This window comes from Lepisosteus platostomus, chromosome 4 (assembly GCF_059453375.1).
Source record: "Lepisosteus platostomus isolate fLepPlt1 chromosome 4, fLepPlt1.hap1, whole genome shotgun sequence".
NCBI lineage: Eukaryota > Metazoa > Chordata > Actinopteri > Semionotiformes > Lepisosteidae > Lepisosteus > Lepisosteus platostomus.
In genome coordinates, this window is record NC_142614.1 from 57,298,120 (window position 1) to 57,315,972 (window position 17,853).

At 37.2% G+C, this 17,853-nt stretch overlaps 1 protein-coding gene across 11 annotated transcripts in view; it reads left to right on the forward strand.

The window, feature by feature from the left end:
* Nucleotides 1-17,853, forward strand: part of ppip5k2 (diphosphoinositol pentakisphosphate kinase 2) — a 51,357-nt gene that overhangs the window by 1,591 nt on the left and 31,913 nt on the right. For all 11 annotated transcript variants that reach the window (XM_088629987.1, XM_088629988.1, XM_088629977.1 and 8 more), the window contains exons 2-7: nucleotides 9,087-9,541; nucleotides 10,271-10,466; nucleotides 11,394-11,484; nucleotides 13,202-13,287; nucleotides 16,516-16,670; nucleotides 17,428-17,529. In XM_088629987.1, the coding sequence (XP_088486113.1) occupies nucleotides 9,377-9,541; nucleotides 10,271-10,466; nucleotides 11,394-11,484; nucleotides 13,202-13,287; nucleotides 16,516-16,670; nucleotides 17,428-17,529 (795 nt within the window). In that variant the 5' untranslated portion in view covers nucleotides 9,087-9,376. The remainder of the gene's footprint in view (nucleotides 1-9,086; nucleotides 9,542-10,270; nucleotides 10,467-11,393; nucleotides 11,485-13,201; nucleotides 13,288-16,515; nucleotides 16,671-17,427; nucleotides 17,530-17,853) is intronic.

The window sequence follows — 17,853 nt, forward strand, 5'->3', positions numbered from 1 at the left end:
TCTGAAACTGAAATAGTAGATGTACAGTAACTAAGGACTGCTTTCTTACACAGTTTGTTAGTTCTTCAGTATATATAAATTAAGAAAACAGGCAAGAGAACCCTTTCCACAACAAATAATAATAATATCTTTTGAATTATATATTTAAACGTCAAAGGAACAAGTAATAGGTTTATTCCATGCTGAAAAGAGAAGAAAGAAGAAAACAACGTGTTGGACGTGGAGCCTTCTTCAGGTGTTCTTTCTTCCCTTTTCAGCATGGAATAAACCTTTACTTGTTCCTTTGCAGCCTACGCATGCTGATGCAGCTACCCACCTGAACTATATTTAAACTCTACAGGTAGAGTCCAAGGGTTTACAATTTCAGGAATACGATACAGAAATGAGAATTAAAAAGGATTAAGAAAGACTTGTAATCTTTAAAGAATGGATGTTCAGTTTAAAGATGTTCTGCTTGAAGCACAGGACAGATTCCTCTCAGCAAATCAAAGGCTAGATAGCAGTTAAATGGTTTAATAAATCAATTAGACAGAGACATGAGGTCATGATTGGAAACATTTAGACAATGAATAGGCAATTGTTGACTTTCTAAACCAATATTTCACACAGGTGTTTATTATATTAGCCTAAAAGAGGCATGTGTGTTAAGAAGTACTTTAAGCAGACAAATCTCCATGCTCTCATGGCATTATTCCCAATTGTTATAGACACAAGAGATGTTATTCATAGACCATTAGTTCCAACTAAAAATCTGTTCCAACAGTCATACGGTATCTGAACTTTCCCATGTTATTATAGGTATCATGTGTTTCATCAGCAGTTATCCAATTAAGTATTTTGATTACTGGAAAATATACAAATCATGGTGTGAAACTTTATAAAATTGGCCTTGTTTAGCCTAACATGTTAAGCAACGTATTTGATTCTTTTACAAAAAAACGCTGTTCAGAATTTAAGGTACTGTACTTAAAACCCACAACGAGACCCTAGATAAATAGATACTATTTTCACTAAAACACCGTCTTGTTTTTTTTCCCTAAATTCATCTGAACTTAATTTCCATTCATGGTCTTATTTCTTTGTCACCATGCAGCAGCTAGTTGTTCAGTGTTTTACGTTTTTGATCGGGATATGGAAGTGCATTTAAAACCAAAAACAGGAGGCACTTCTATACCCAAAGTGAGAATATGGAACAACCTAAACTACAGTAGCCATGTTGCTGAAGCCAATATTCTGGCATTCTTCAGGAAATGGCAGGATGAGATCCTTGATCAAATTGGCTGTTATATGCCAAATGGGAAAGATGTTAGAAAAAGGCGTAATGATTCTTATTCTCTCCCAAAGATTTACATTCTTCTCAATACCTGGCAAAAGCATTGGAGCACTTTTAACCTTTCAAATTGACTTTTTTGTTTAGTTCAACAATGTTTCTGCTTGATTTTAGAGTCTTTTTGTGTTGTACAGTTCTCAAAGCTTGTTATATTCTTGCAAATGTTGTTCTACAATTGTATTTATTGCAGTAGCACTACATCGGCTTCTGCACTTGACAGGTGTCTATCTTTTATTAAGATGTAGCTGCCACAGAACATTTCTAAACAAAACTGTGGCAAAGGTAAGGTTCTGTGGTACATGAAAAAACTGAAAGCATTTTGCATTAGCACATACAGTTACTCTCTTCTTATAAAACTACACTGGCTACCTGTGAAAATTAGGGTGATGTTTAATGTACTCTTTCTCATGCGTAAACTACGGAATGACCTAGCCCCAGACTATTTTAAGTTGCAACAGTATAGTCCAACTCTTAATCTGAGATCTGATTATTGAAGTCTTTATCTTAGCCCAGACTCCACACAGTAGGTAATAAATCCTTCTGGTTTGTAGCAAAAGATCAGTGGAACTCTGCTCAGATCCATTTAAAGGCTATCCACATTCCCCTCAAGTCCCCTCTTTTACTTGTAGCTATTGATGCTTTTTTTTAGTTTTATTCTTTGATTTTTCTGGGCCTGTTTGCCTGTTTTTGTAATGCATATAACCCTTGTGCCTTTTTACAGTGCTCTGAGATTCTTGAAAAACTCTTATTAATATTGAATCAGTTCCTGCCCAGATTTAATTTAAACCCTTTTTTACAACATAGTAATTGCATCCACTACATGTTCTGCTGGCTCTCTTTGCTTTCCCTAATTAGAAAAGAAATAGTAAACATCTGAGCCTTAATTCACTTTTTTTTTTATAGGCTGAATTTTCACATTTAGTACCTTCTATTGTGCATAGATTATAAATGCATATAAGGGAACACAACCACCTGAAATGTTAGTAGTGATAAGCTGAACATTTTGTTGCAAGGTCTCACTTTTTATTAGAAATATTTTAGTAGAAATATTTATTATTTATGTATTTATTTTCAGTTTGAAATTAATAAATGTGTCTTGCACTTCTACTAGAGAGCCGCTATGTAGTAGGTTAGCCATTGAACCACTGATTTCTGAAGACCTGGGACAGGATTACTTTTTGATGGTTAAAAAGGTGATTTTTTTTTTTAGCTTTAGCTATTTATGGATAATTTCAGACCAAATTCTGTAGACCATTCAGTCTCAAGGCTGAGGTCCCTGAGTTAAAATCACTTGCTCAACTGATCAATAGTTTACAATTATTTAAAATATAAGAAATAGGTGTTTCAGGTGATTTATAAAACTAACGGAATTTGTGGCTCCCCAGTACTGGGATTTGAGACCTTTGTCATACACATTTAAAAAAAGTCAGAAACTTTTATCCTTTTGGACGTTTTTCTGCAACAGTGTTTTGACTGATAATATTTGGCTTTCAGGTATAGTTGTCCTATACTGTACCTTGCAGAAAGTTCTTACTTTTTTTTGTTGCTCATTACGTTGCTGTTACTGTTGTCATTATAGGATAGGATCACTTTATTAGCCACATACCATTTCTTGCATTAGGAATTTGTCTTTCGCATACCCCAGCTTACTCTCCATGAGACACTAAGACACACAGACAGGGAGAGGAGCTTGGGGTCAGAGCACAGGGTCAGCCATTGTACAGCGCCCCTGGAGCAGCTGGGGTTAAGGGCCTTACTCAGGGGCCCAACGGAGGAGGATTCCTCTGCTGGCCACAGGATTTGAACCGGCAACCTTCCAGCCACGGGCGCAGATCCTTAGCCATAGAGCCGCCACTCTGCCCGTTATCAGAGTGCCATCAGCCAGTTGTCTGCTGTTTTTCCAACTTGAATTTCAATGATCCAGGAACACAAAGGACATCAGTATCACTGATAAGACTGGGCTGTTGTCATCAAAACAGGCTGCCTCATATTTTCAGTGACATTCTTTGTTGTCTTTGATATTTAATGAAATAAGGGTTATGGGAACCTGTTATTATTAGAAATGTATTAGCATAGCATAAGAGTCAAAAAGCACTGCATGGTATTGTACTCAATGCCCTGGATAAGAAAGCTAAATTTGTGTTCTGTTTTTAAAGAAGTAATTATCACTCTGTTCCCATTTATCATCCTGTTCAAATCTTGGGCACAATATGCAGCGTACTATTAGTGTCATTTTTCTTTACTGTCAAGAGGATGACTAACATTCTGTTTGAAATGTTCACCTGAGTGGTTCATTTGCATGACAAGCAAAGCCTATCATAATTACTGAACTGTTCCTACTGCAGCGCATCACCTTTCCACCTGCTGTTAGAGCCCAGCTCCACTGGAACTGCGTTGTTCATCCTTCACTGGTGTGTTATATTGTGTATTTTTGACACACCGAGCTCTTTGAGCCACGGTGCTTTCCTCGCTATGAGAAATCCGGATTACAGAAAAGATTGCAGATAAAGAGTAATCTTAATTAAAATTCTAAGGTGTTCATCCCATGGTAGAAATATACTGCTTTTCAAATACTAATAAATGTGTGAAATAATGTTAATATACTGTACTTTTTAAATATATTTTTAATATTTTCTTGATTTATTTTGCAATAATGTTAGTCTGGTTTTATGCACAAGATAGGGCATAGTATTTGTTCAGTTGTTGAATAAAATAGAATGATCTAGTATCCTAAACACAACACAACTTATTGGCTATTAACACAACTTGATTGTATTACCCTTACACTGACATTTTAAGAAACATTTTAATGAAGTGGGACATGTTATTGAATGAAAAATTTTCAACGATAAAGAAAAGAAAGCAAGTGTAGCTGGTAAGTGGTTTAAACTCTGACTTTGCTTTGTGATGAATGCGATTACTGGATACATACTGTATGATCCATTATTGCATCTGATACTGCTTTGAAGTTTAGACATTTAGAAAATACGTTTTTTTTAGCCAGTGCTACAGTATGTTTATACGCAGCATTCCTACAGCAGCCCCTAGCTCCTAGTTAGCAGAGACTTCGTGATAAACTGCCATTTTGTCTGTAGCTTGATTTTTTTCTTATTTTCATGAGGAAGTGCAATAGAAAAAAACAGCATTAAGCTGTGATGAACCAAGGTGTTATTAGGGCAGGGAAAGAGAGAATAACTGAGAGATGAGAAAGTTTTATTCAAACTGAAATGGAGCTGTGCTTTCCTGTTATATTGACAAGGTGCTAAGAAAACATTGATTGTGGAGGCCCAGGAGCTGGAGGAGCTGAACAATTTGGACCTTTTCCAGCTGTGTTCTGTGCTTAGCGATACAGCTATATCAAAAGCTGTATTGTATGTGAACGTTAAATTATTGTTAGTCTTTAAATTACCTTTCCTATGAATGTTTCTAGTGAGATAACTAGCTTATGGCCAGTCTTGCTGATGATTTTGTTAACAGTCAGAACTACAGCAAGGTTTTCAGAAATAATGTGTGAGATTGTTACCCTGTAATTTGGTAAATTTATCTTAGCTTTTTCCAGTCCTTGTTCTGAAGTAGCCCTGCGTCTTCGATTCACAGAAGAATCTACACTTGTATCTCAGGTGGGTAGCTGCGTCAGCATGCCTAGGCTGCAAAGGAACAAGTAATAGGTTTATTCCATGCTGAAAAGAGAAGAAAGAAAACACAAAGTTTCGCCCGTGGAGCCTTCTTCAGGTGTCCATCTACAATAAAGAATCTACTGTACACTTTATTAGTCCGGCTCTTCAAATGCTTCTTTTTCAGTTTCAGTAGAATGAGGTTAGAAATTTGCAGGAAACCTTTGCCATATCCTGAGTGTCTACTCTCCTCTTGTGCAGCACTCAAAAGTTATTATGAGGGTGTTCAACAGTGCCATTCCCACCTGTGACTGCATATCATTAATTGATAAACATGAACAGTTGTTTCTGAAGATAGAAGATAGATCTGATTACATAATTTGTTAAAAAAAAAGATGAGGCAAATACCAGATACGTTTTGAGAGTAGAAAACAAAGAATCTGGTTAATTTAAATTTAATTTGATTAGAGGTTCAATAAGCTTGATTAATAACGAACGCAGTTGGAAGGAAATCATGAAGAAAGATTGGTACTCCATGACCAGAACTGGGAACCACTGGACTATTTTTCCTGTGCCTGATAAATTCCTTTATAGATGGTATGTGTTCTGTCATACTATAGGCCTGTGTTTTTAAAGACGTGGATTCATTTAATGACTGAAGCATGAAGAAGCCAAAAATGTTTGTGAAAGAATTCATTTTCTCTGGAAGATTTATATCACAATATGGTATAACTTCAAGATAACCCATTTGATATGGTTTTAATTGTTGAGATTACACTGGGATCCACTGCCTCCTTTCCAAAATGGCAGAACAAAATTGACCACTTGGTTTGATGGCATGTCTCGGATTATGCGATTTCCCAAGATGTCTGAAGTTGTGGTGTTGACCTGTATTTGACATACACGTAGTAGAATCAGTATCTTTTATTTAAAAGAAGGGTTGGGGGCATCTTTTCACTGCAAAGAAAACAGACATTCTGTTTGAGAGATTTATCATTTCCTCCACATTCCTCCCAACTATCAAGAAAAAATAACACGTGTGAGTTTAAATTCTCATCTTTTTCATGTTACCTTTTGAAAATCATTTTATATTTCCTTTGGGAAATTTTTTTAATATATAACTACTAGAGAAGTCATTAAGAAAAAAAATATTTTTATGATTATTGTGACTGTAACTCAGCAACTAGAATGACTAACATTTATTTTCTTTAACACAAACTGTAGAGTTTATCTTTGAGTAACAGATACAGATCTATGAATTGGAAGGATCACAAAAACAAGGGGACCTGTCTTAATTATATATAAATGTACCCTCACACCTTGATGGGTTTTTTTTATGTTAGTTGGTAAAGTTATGGATTATTTTTGTCCGATGTTTTGAAATTCATTTTTGGTGAGATATTACAACTATGGCACACATCTGCAATGAAGAGATTAAGAAGTAACTGCTTTTAGTTTACTACCTCTTATATTAAGCCTTTTGAGTTAAAATTTTAAAGGAAATCTATTGGGCAACAAGGATGTTCAACTTGTAATTTTTCTAATAACTAGCAAGAGTTTTTAAGTTACTTTTTTATACTACCAATATCACCTGATCTCTGCAAATTACTTGTCTACCATATTTAGAGACAAGGTGATTGTCATGACATGGATGGAATCTTTTTAATCACTGAATATATAATTTGTTAAATTAAATTACTTTTAACCTTGTCTTAAGGATCAGGATCTGCATTCAGATTTTTCTGTGCATCTGTGTTAATTTATTTTGCAATCATTCTTGAACTTAATGTTTGAACCTCTGTATGAATCACACTGCTTGCGTGTCTGTGCACATTCGTCTGCTGATGTAATCTCAAACGAGCCAAGTAATATTTATTTTATGGAGTGCTTTGTTATTTGGAAAAAAATATCCCAGTGAATTTAAATAAATGTATCCTGTTAATTAGAGCTATTTGCTTTTATTCATAACTATAATGTGAAATAAACGCTTATGTATTTGTATATAACAAATGGAAACTTTAAACCTTTTGTCATTCTCTGAATAATCCCTCTCTTTAGTAATTTGTACTTTATAAATAGAATTACAAAATCTAGGAAGCAATGAATATTACACAATAAATATTTCTTAATCTGGAAAAAAACATCAGTTTTTGTCTAATGGTTTTTAATCCCTAAATCTGCTTGTCTGGACTCTATGAACTCTAATGACAGGTTTTCTAATACAGAATGTTGGTTTTTAATTTCCTGTATGTGTTTCAGCTCAAAGAATGACCTTTGGATCAGTTCCAGCTCTTTTATAATCAGTGGATAGCACATAACAGTTTAAAATATGAAAGAGTTTGTCACATTTTTACCTCACAAAATGAATTTCCTCTTGACTGCTTTTTTCATTCATCCTCCAAAATAAAATGTTCTCATTGAAAATCAATTGATTTTGTGCGTATGAACTCCCTTTCCACTTGGTTTCTTGCACACACAAGATCTCCACTTTTCTCCTTGCCATAGTTTCAACCAATTCTCTCCCTCTCCCTGTCATGGTGCCAACATTCCAACTCCCCACTCTCATTGACTTAACATTCCTTCCAGGCCCCTTCACCTTGTTTCTTTTCTGTAGCCCCCACTCTACAGTTTTCCCCACAGTAGCATAATTTCCATTAGTACCCTGTTGGGACACAGCACTAATGGCGGACGTTGTTAACCCGGGCCCCGGCCGATCCGGTATGTGCTTTGTGTTCTTTGCAACCATGGTTTTGGCAAGATGGTTTTACGTCGGATGCCCTTCCTGACACAACCCTTTTAGTCGCCTCTTACGACAGGCAGGGATACCCAGGAGGTATTCTGATCCCCCTCCCGAGGGAGATACAACTACAAAGATGATAACACAACAGGGAGAGACAAAAGAGTTTGAAATCACAGTTGGAGTACACCAAGGATCAGCACTAAGTCCTTTCCTTTTCATAAACATTATTGACACACTGACAGAGGAGGTAAGAACAGAAGTGCCTTGGGAACTCATCTTTGCTGATGATGTGGCACTGATGGCAGACTCAGAAGTAGAACTACAGGAGAAAGTGTTCAAATGGCAGAGGAGTCTGGAAAAGGGTGGACTGAAAATGAATGCAGAAAAATCTGAAATAATGGTAATGGAGAGAAGAGGAGATACTATGACCAATGTTGAGGAGACAAATGGAGGAAAACTGAAACAAGTTGATGACTTTAAATACCTTGGATCAAAACTGGTAAAGGGAGGAGAAACACTGGAGGCAGTAAAACAAAGAGTGAAAGCTGGATGGAACAAGTGGAGAGAAATAACTGGAATAATCTGTGACAGGAAAATTCCCAGAAAGTTAAAGTGCAAAATGTACAAGACTGTGATTAGACCTGTATTACTATATGGAGCTGAATGCTTGGCAGTTGGAAAGAGGGAAGAGAACTTGATGAGAAGAACTGAAATGAGGATGTTGAGATGGATTCTGCAGATTTCAATGAAGGATAAGATCAGAAATGAAGAAATCCGTAGACGATGTAGGGTGGTGGATGTGGTTGAGAAGATGCGAGAAGCGAGGTTACGGTGGTATGGACATATCATGAGGAGGGACGTTGAGGAAGTAACAAAGAGGGTAATGGAATTTGAGGTGGAAGGTAACAGAGGAAGAGGCAGGCCTAGAAAGAGATGGATAGATTGTGTGAGAAAAGATATGGAGGTATGTGAAGTGAGTGAGGAAGATGTGCTCGACAGAGACAAATGGAGAAGAGCAACCAAAGCAGCTGACCCCAGGACAGTCTGGGACTAAGGCTGTGAAAAAGAAGAAGAAGAAGAAGAACTCCCAAGAGGAAAAAGTGCACCGGTTGAAATACTAATTGTTTCTAAACCTGTTGTCAGAACCTATTCTTAGTGCCAAATACTGTAGGCGACTTGGCTATAAAATAATTTAATTATTCCTTTCAAGGGCGATATGCTATAAATGGATGTCAGGCACCATCTAACCTGTTGTTTTTTGAGATTTGCTGATTTACCTGTGATTAACATTTCTTTTTCTCTGTCAAATTATAAAGACTTCAACAAGCCTTTGTGATTTCAGTTGTCTTTGCACCGTTTCATTTTTGCTGTGTAGAAACACTGAAGTCATTTTTCATTTTAGGAGACAGCATCCTTCTCATTGAGAAACTGGAGAAGATAACCCATGGCCAGTCCAAGAGGTAGTAAAGCTGATCCCTGTCTGCCTACAAAAATGCGCCAGGGATAAACGCATTTCCCCCCAGTATTGCTCTAATCTGCTGCTGTCAGCTGGCTAAGCCTGGCTTGTAACAGCCAGTGAACAGGAAGCAAAGGAGAGCCCATTTTGCTGGCCTAGCTGTGGTGGTGGAAGGGGCAGTGCCGGCTTGGATTGGGGCACTCTTCCCTGCCACAGGTCCTGGCACTTGAGTGGTCATGTCTGTGGGAGAGGCAGAAGCTGACCACCCACGGTTCTTTGTTGGCGGTGAAGATGGTGAAGGAGACGAACTGCTGGACTCGGGGAGAGTTATGGGCTATGACTGCCTGTATGAAAATGTGGAAGAGGAGGAGGAAGGTGATGAGGATGAAGAATATGACTCTGTAAGTTCAGTATGACTGTGCTTTCTTAATGATGGCCAAGTCATTTCCTTTTTAGAACATTGTTTTGTTATACACACCTGTAGTAGACTGTGTGTTTTCTGTCTCAGCTCACAGCTGAAACCTATAACCGCACTCAGGGGAAATGAGGCCCTGCTGATAACCAATTATTTTTTTCCACTCAAAAACCAGACTGTTACTTTTTCCATTACGTTTTATATACTCCTAATGTATAGGTTATTTACATAACCTTCACATTCACATAAGCATGGGTTCTCCATATACCAACTGCAATCCTGCCACTCACTAGGAAGCAGTGAGTCAGTAAGCATTTCATTTCTAAACGTGGTTTGATGATCAATATGTGTTTTAGATTTTATTATGAATTAGTGATTAATATGGTTTCAAAGGGGGGATGCCAATCCTTTTTTGCTGTGACTGTACAAGTAATTAAAGTAACATATTTCTGGCAGCCTGATCTTGCAGTTATTCTTAGGTGTACAGAGAGAGACAACTGAAGAAATGCATCAGCAGTTTTATAATCTGCTCAAATTCCTACATGAAATGCAAAAAAAGTGGAAAACATTGTTGACACTGGGAAAAGAAGGTCCAGAAGTAATTATATTTCATTGACAGCACTTATTAACTCAAGGTAAAGATGTAATGAATGATGTTTGAACAAAAATGTCTTTATCTCTGTGATTATTAACATTGCCATGTTTTGTTTTGTAGCCCCCCGAACGACAGATAGTTGTAGGAATCTGTGCCATGTCAAAGAAATCAAAATCTAAACCTATGAAGGAAATATTGGAGCGCCTCTGCTTGTTCAAATACATAACTGTTGTGATATTTGAAGAAGATGTAATACTAAATGAGCCTGTCGAGAACTGGCCTCTTTGTGACTGTCTTATTTCCTTCCACTCCAAAGGTAAGAAGACTTCCATTCTCTTTGCATTACAACATCATTTGATAATCTTGGATCTAAATTAAATCTAGCCGTTTAGAGAAGGCAGTTTCCCAGAGCCTTTATACCACTGCCAATAATAATATTGAAAGAACTGATAAGAAGGCTAAATAAAATTCACCTTGGAAAGCTTTTTAGTAATATACTGCAGTCTAGAAAATATTTCTGTCGGGTTTTATGAAATGTAATTAACAGAAATAACCTTACTGAAACCCATCCCATTATTTACTGTGTCAGAAGGATACTTTGTTTATGCTATATTTTTTGACTGCCTTTAAACCTGCTCTGAACTAACAAATTCTGATGATGAAATTGACTTGCACAAATTGATTCTAAAAAGTCTGTTTGAGTATTCATGACCTAAAGTACTGTCCTTGTTTTCATAACATAATCCCTGATATGTTTTGTTCCTGCAACTAGGTCAGGCTGGAAATACCATTATTTTTGTTTTAGTCTGGTAATGCTCTTCACATCAAAAACGTCTAATGGAGTTACTGTTCCCTGTAATATTCTTTCATTTATGACCATTAAAATTTGTATCCTGGAAATCCTTCTATAGATTTAGCCTTAATGAAGATTCGTTTCACAATCTCATTAAACATTAGGGTTTTGACAAGTTTCAAAATTATTCATTTCAAATTGTGACTTAATATTGTTGTCACCTTTTCAGATGACAATTTAAAAATTCAACTACTATCACCAAATAAAGAGATATGTCTTTTTACAGAAATCAAGCTTTTTCCTCTTTATCCTCAATATTTTATGATCCATCTGGGAAGAAATCTATTAATGTGAATGTTATGTAATGTTTTAACTCAGTGCCAAATTAATTATTTTGTCCACACATACGGCCAGGTTTTTACTGAAGAATGAGGTGTTTTTTTCCTCCAGGGTTCCCTTTGGATAAAGCAGTGGCTTATGAAAAACTCAGGAAACCATTTGTTATCAACGATCTGGATATGCAGTATCATATTCAGGACAGGTAAGAAATGACACTATAAAAGCTGTGTCAAGACCTGAAACTGGTTAGGACTGTCACTGTAAAGCCAACAATATTCTGTGTCTGAGATGGGAGTCGTTGGGCATGCATTAACGGTAATCCAACCCCTAAACAAACCGACCTGAATGGGTGAGTGGCAAGAATGAAACTGTTACTGCAAACGGCTGCTTAATTCTGAAATGTTTTTTTTGAATGTCAGACTAGACGACATTTGGACTTTTTGATCTAATTGCCAAGTGTTACATCTCGCATACTGTAAGTCCAACACCATCCATCACCCACACAACACTATCCCAGCTGTCAAGCATGATGGTGGCATCATCTTGCTATAGGGATGCTTCTCACTGTCCTTCCAACAGTTGCTCTTCTACAAGCAGCTGCTCAAGATGGCGTAGTACCCATGTACTGGACAATTGCTAATGTATTGCCCACCCTCAGGATGAGTGACAAAACTGAACAACATACCTACTGTATGGACCTTTACATTTGACTTCCATTACATATCTCTTTATGGAAAACAGTTTCGATTTGAACTAGAGGTTCACCTGTGTTGAAATATAATCCTAAAGAATAGTCAGCATGGATTTAGAAAAGGTAGCTCTATCCAAATCAATAAAAATGAGTTGAGCAACAACAGTAATGGGTATACACAAAGCGACTTTTATGGTGCAAAGGAACAAGTAAAGGTTTATCCAAAGTGAAAAGAGAAGAAAATAAATAGATTTCAGCTGTGGAGCCTTCTTCGGATGTGAGAGAGAGGACAGTCAGATGCTAATAAAGCATGGGAGAACAGGAGGCGGGAGCTTGGAGGCATTTGCACATTTTGAGTGCTTCTCTCCTGCTCCCGCCTCCTCTCCACTCCTACACACGCTGACGCAGCTACAGTACCTACTGTACTTCAGCCTTTATTGTGTACTTATAATTGTGAAAGCTTTGGATCAAATTCCTCATAAAAGATTAATTCTTAAATTGCAGGTGGTTACCATGCAAGGAAAGGTGAGAGTACAGGCAAGGGGTGAAACCTCAAAAGGACATGATGTAGCTGTCGGACGACGGCTCTGTTTGATGTCCATCAGTCTAGGTTCTAGTACAGGAAGTGAACTAGTCACGTTTCTAAAAGACACCAAATTGAAGAATAAGCATAAGCAAAATTGTAGAAGCTGCAAATGAAATTCGAAAGGTTTTAGATTAAATTCTAGACTAGTGAAGATAATGTTTAATGTAGACATGCAGGATTTTGCATGCAGGTAGCAAAACAAACTATAAATAATAAACTAAGGAATACTGAGAAAAAGACGTGTTTGTTGACACATTGAACCTCTGTGTTTGGCCTTTACCAATCATGGCCTCCTAATAATCCCCATCTATGAATTAGCTTCATCACTCTGTTCTCCACCCCACTGATATCTGATGTATGGGGAGCGTACTTTTTTCTGTCTGAAATTTGAAATGGTGTGAAATCTAGGTCAAACGTAAATTCACGGTGCTATATTTAAATAAGCTAAATGAAGCCATCATAATTACAGCAAACAAGGTGTTATTTTCTTTCTTACATTTTTAGTCGCATCTTACAAAAACAGGAAAAATGTATATTTTAAAAGATCAAATATATATATGAAAGACAGAACTTCAGTGTCCAAATGTTTTTTTCATTCTGTCCAATAGAAGCACTCTTTTAATCTTTCTTCTGTATTTTCAGGAGAGAGGTGTATCGAATTTTGAAGGCTGAAGGAATCTTGCTTCCCAGATATGCTGTTCTCAACCGTGACCCTGCCAAACCAGAAGGTAATACATTCTCAGAAGAGTAAGACCCATTGAAGTGTGGATTTGTTCTGGTATTTTCGTAGGTAGGGCTGTGCATCTACCACAGTGGCATCACACGTGTCACTCAAATTATACTCTGGTTCTCAGAATCATGGGCCTTAAATACAATAAATAAATTAGAATGAACTATTTACTGTATATGATTCATTATTGATCATTTCAAAAGATAAAAAAAGCAAGGATCTACTTTGTTGGTGTTTTTCTGCAGTCCTTTCTCTTTTTGTAATATGTCTTGGGTATTTATATTAAGATTGATGTGGGAAGATATCTTTGCCAATCCCTTCTTTCAATTGCATTGCATTCAAGGTGAGCCGTGGTGATCCTTGTGTAGGCTGACATTGTTGGAAGCTCAAAGGAAAACCTCTGTAACAACCGTCCATTTTCTAATCGCTTTATCCAATAGAGGGCCGTGTGGGAGCTGGAGACAATTCCAGAAAACGATGGCTGCGAGGCAGGCACCCGCGTTACACAATTTGGGCACACACAGACACAGACAGGTGCAGACTCACACCAAGGCCCAATTATTCCAGAAGCCAATTAACCCTCCAGTATATTTTTGTATTGTGGAAGGAATCTGGAGCACCCACAGGAAACCCACGCGAATGTGGGAAGAACGTATGAACTATAGATAGCACCCCAGGAACTGAGTCCAGAACGCCAATTCTGCACTTTAGCAGTGCTAACCACTGCGCCACTGGCTGCCCCCTGTACGACATAAGATATTTAATGTCAGGTAGTGGATCTCATCTTAGTACCTAAAAGCAGTGGTCAGGCTCCCATGGAAGACATGTGGATATGTCTTACTTTGTATGCTGATTTCAGTTCATGCCATATCAAATTTGTCTTAATTTCTGCACTATTCTATAAAATGGTGAGGCAAGAAATGCTCACTGTGTCATCTCCAGATCATGGATTTGGATATCAGTGTAATCACACATGGTCAATGTTACAGCCATTGGAGTTGTTTCTGACTTGACCCCCCTAACCCATCTCAGACATTCACAACTGTGTCAGGGTGTCACAGGGTTATGGTCCAGCCTCCAAGTCACCAGTCAACATTCTCACACCTGTTACATTTTGTAGATCACTTCTCAATAGGGTAGTCTTCGCAAAATTTCCCTGACGTTACTAACTGCCATGCTTATGACGTGTTGTTTTACCCCTATGGACTTGGCCACCTTTATTTTATATGGCAAGTTTTTATTAAGAAAGCACCCAAAGAGCTTAATAGGATCATAGGGTGTTTTCTCTAAAGTCTGTGGAGGGTACAAAAAAATTCTCCGTGTTTTTTTAAACTACTTCGCTTCTCTAAAGCTTGCCCACTGCGAGGTGACAGAAACTAGGCAACACTCACAGTACACAATACATTGCACCTTGCGATACAAAACAAATGGCAAATGTCACAGGGTGTTACAGTAGCAGATAGCAGTAAGTTTCTCAAGTGCAGCATGTGGCTTTGTAGGAGCTCCAGGACATCATTTAATTTTTTTTTCTTAAGAGGCTAACCCCATGTGACAAACGTCTTTAAATAACAAATTCAAATTTTGGTTTGAAAAGAGTTTCACCTGCGAAATTCGGAGTTATGTGCAGTCATTTGGTATTGGCTAGCATTCCACTTGATTACCAAACCTACCAGACAACAAGGAGATGAAACATTTTAACTTCTTCATACTTTAGGATTTACAATTAAATGACATTATTCTATTTTACGTAACATAGGAGCGTGTTGCTTGTAGCCATTAGTGTCTTGTATAGAAGCTATTATTAAGATAGTTCTAATCTAAAATTGTACCTGGCAGCTAGAAACTATAGCAGCAATCTGTCAGTACTCACTTGATCATTTTTAGTTTGCTATGCTAAGAATTTCAAGCTTTATTGGCTGTATCTGCTTCAGTCAGATGTTGAAGCACTCAGCTCAAAATAGCATGTAACAACACAAAAACGTCTTGCTACGTGAAGTTTAAAATATTGAAATTGCTTAACTGTAAAAATACCACATCGAAAGATATTTACTACAAGTCAGTTTTTTAATGGTCAAAAGAGATCATTTAGATTTTGATGTTGTTTCAGTTGAATAAATAATTAGATTTTTATGGTTGTTCAATTCATAGAAGCATTGATCTTGGTGATTCAACTAATTCGGTCCTTGTTCCATACACATCAGCGCACTAACAATTTTGTTTTTACCTGAGCACAAGATAAAATACAAGTTTTCAAATTTCATTTGCGCATTAAGCTGTGGGCAGGATTTACCATCTCCTGTCGTGTCAACTGGAGGATGTTGTTGTTTCTTCCCTTACCTGTGCTTTCACTTTTAAACAATAAAAGGCAAACTGAGAAATGAAAATTTGAAATATAACTTTCTGAGAAGGGCATCTCTTTCTGTGATCCTCTTTTGTTTTAACATTAGTTGACAGCCTTAGAAAGTGAAGTTCTGCCTCAGCAATGCATTATTCCCCATTTAAGAGCCTGCACAGATTAAGTGTGCCATCTCTTAAGAGGATTATACCAGTTGTGATTAGTTTCCTACAGAACAGCCAAGTGATTCTAAAGCTATAAAAACAATCCTAAGACGATAAAGCACAATAATCACGATATATTATTTTATTTACCTGGGAATTGATGTGATGTTACCTTTGTTATATGATATGTTCATTGTGTTGTATTCAGCTAAATACTGTAAATTGTGTGAGGAACACTTGATCATGAATGGACATACAATTTTGTTGTGAATGTTGGCATGTTTGTGATTGAGATATACCTTAAAAAATAAGAATATAATGACATTGCATTTCAAATAGGGAAAGTCAGAACCTATCCCAGCAGCCAGCAACGGGCACAAGGCAGTACCATTACTGCTATCACTCATAATCATTTTTAGATGCGTCAACATGATTTGAGCTGCAGTGCTTCTACAATCAAAACCCCAGTATCCAAATTCTGAAAATTGTTTTAAGAAGAATTTTCATGCTTTTTAAAAGAAGGCCGGCCTCATTTAACCACTGTATGACAGCTGAGCAACATCTGTTTCACTATAAGGATTGAACCAAACCATTGCAAAAGGTTTATTTGTCTTTTGGCGTTTTTAAGGAAGTATCCTGTCTTAAAAACAAGAACAAAAAAAAGGTCAACAGGCGCAACCAAATATTGTGAAAGGACCGTTGTTTGATTTGCCTTTTGTTTTTACAGAATGCAGCCTGGTGGAAGGAGAGGACCATGTGGAAGTGAACGGAGAGATTTTCCAGAAGCCCTTTGTGGAGAAGCCAGTGTGTGCTGAGGACCACAATGTCTATATCTACTACCCCACATCAGCAGGTGGAGGCAGCCAGAGGCTTTTTCGCAAGGTAAGATGCCACTGTAACTTCAAGCAGTCTGTTTGACACGCACTTCAAAGGCCATCTTTTTTCTCACAGATTAAATTTTTATTGGAGGCTCAACAAATGGAGATGCATAAATAGAGCAGGCAAACGGAACGCCTGGATGGAGATCATGTCGGGGGAGGTTGTGCTGATGCTCTTCAAATGCACCAGTTTTGCCACATCTGGAGTCCGCGTACGTCCAGAGCAGATCGGCACAGGGCTCAAGGAGATGTGTTTCTCAGAGAGATTGAACAAAATAAATCTTTTAGGTCTAAATCTTAAAGTAAATTAAGGTTGTGGACTAGTTTTTTCAAGTTCAGCCCAGCATAAAGAACAAGGGACATTAAAGGAAACTGGTTAAAAAGACACTTTTTTTTACACAGTTATCAGTTCATGAACTACAATGACATGCGTGGAAACAGTGGAGCCAGGAATTTTCATATGTTGGCCTGATGCTGTTTAGCATATAAAAAATTAATCATTTAGTGTCAAAAATGACATGCAGTGATAGGCTGAAGGGCCTGTTCTCCTCATTAACTTTTTGTATATTCTTATGAGATGATTTGAGTTTAAGTTCCAGGAAGTGATTTTCTTCCTACATACCTACCTTTTTTGGAGCATACATGTTCCATGCACAGTATTGTATTTTTTCTTGTATCACACTATTGAAGAGAGTATTTGTGCAATGATGTATTTTAACTCATACAGTACTTTCATTTGTTTCTGTGATATTGTGTTTCAGATTGGCAGCAGAAGCAGCGTGTATTCTCCAGAAAGCAATGTCAGAAAAACTGGATCCTACATTTACGAGGAGTTCATGCCAACTGATGGTACTGATGTAAAGGTACAAAAAAGCTGAATTAATTTAAAAAATTTTTTTAATGCTGAATACTTTTCATTAAGGCAAACCTTAATTTACATTTTATGTTGAGATCAGTTTTCACATGACATTTATAATGGAAAAACAGAGTAGCTAGTATTTAAATACAGAGTAGTGTTACAGAGTATCAATTTAAATACAGAGTAGTGTTACAGAGTATCAATTTAAATACAGAGTAGCTAGCCAGTACAGCTAGTACTGCAATTTCCCTCACGGGATCAATAAAGTATCTAGTGCTGCTGCAAAGCAGCAGTAGTTGTCCTTCAGTAGTTGTAGTTGAGTCCCCAC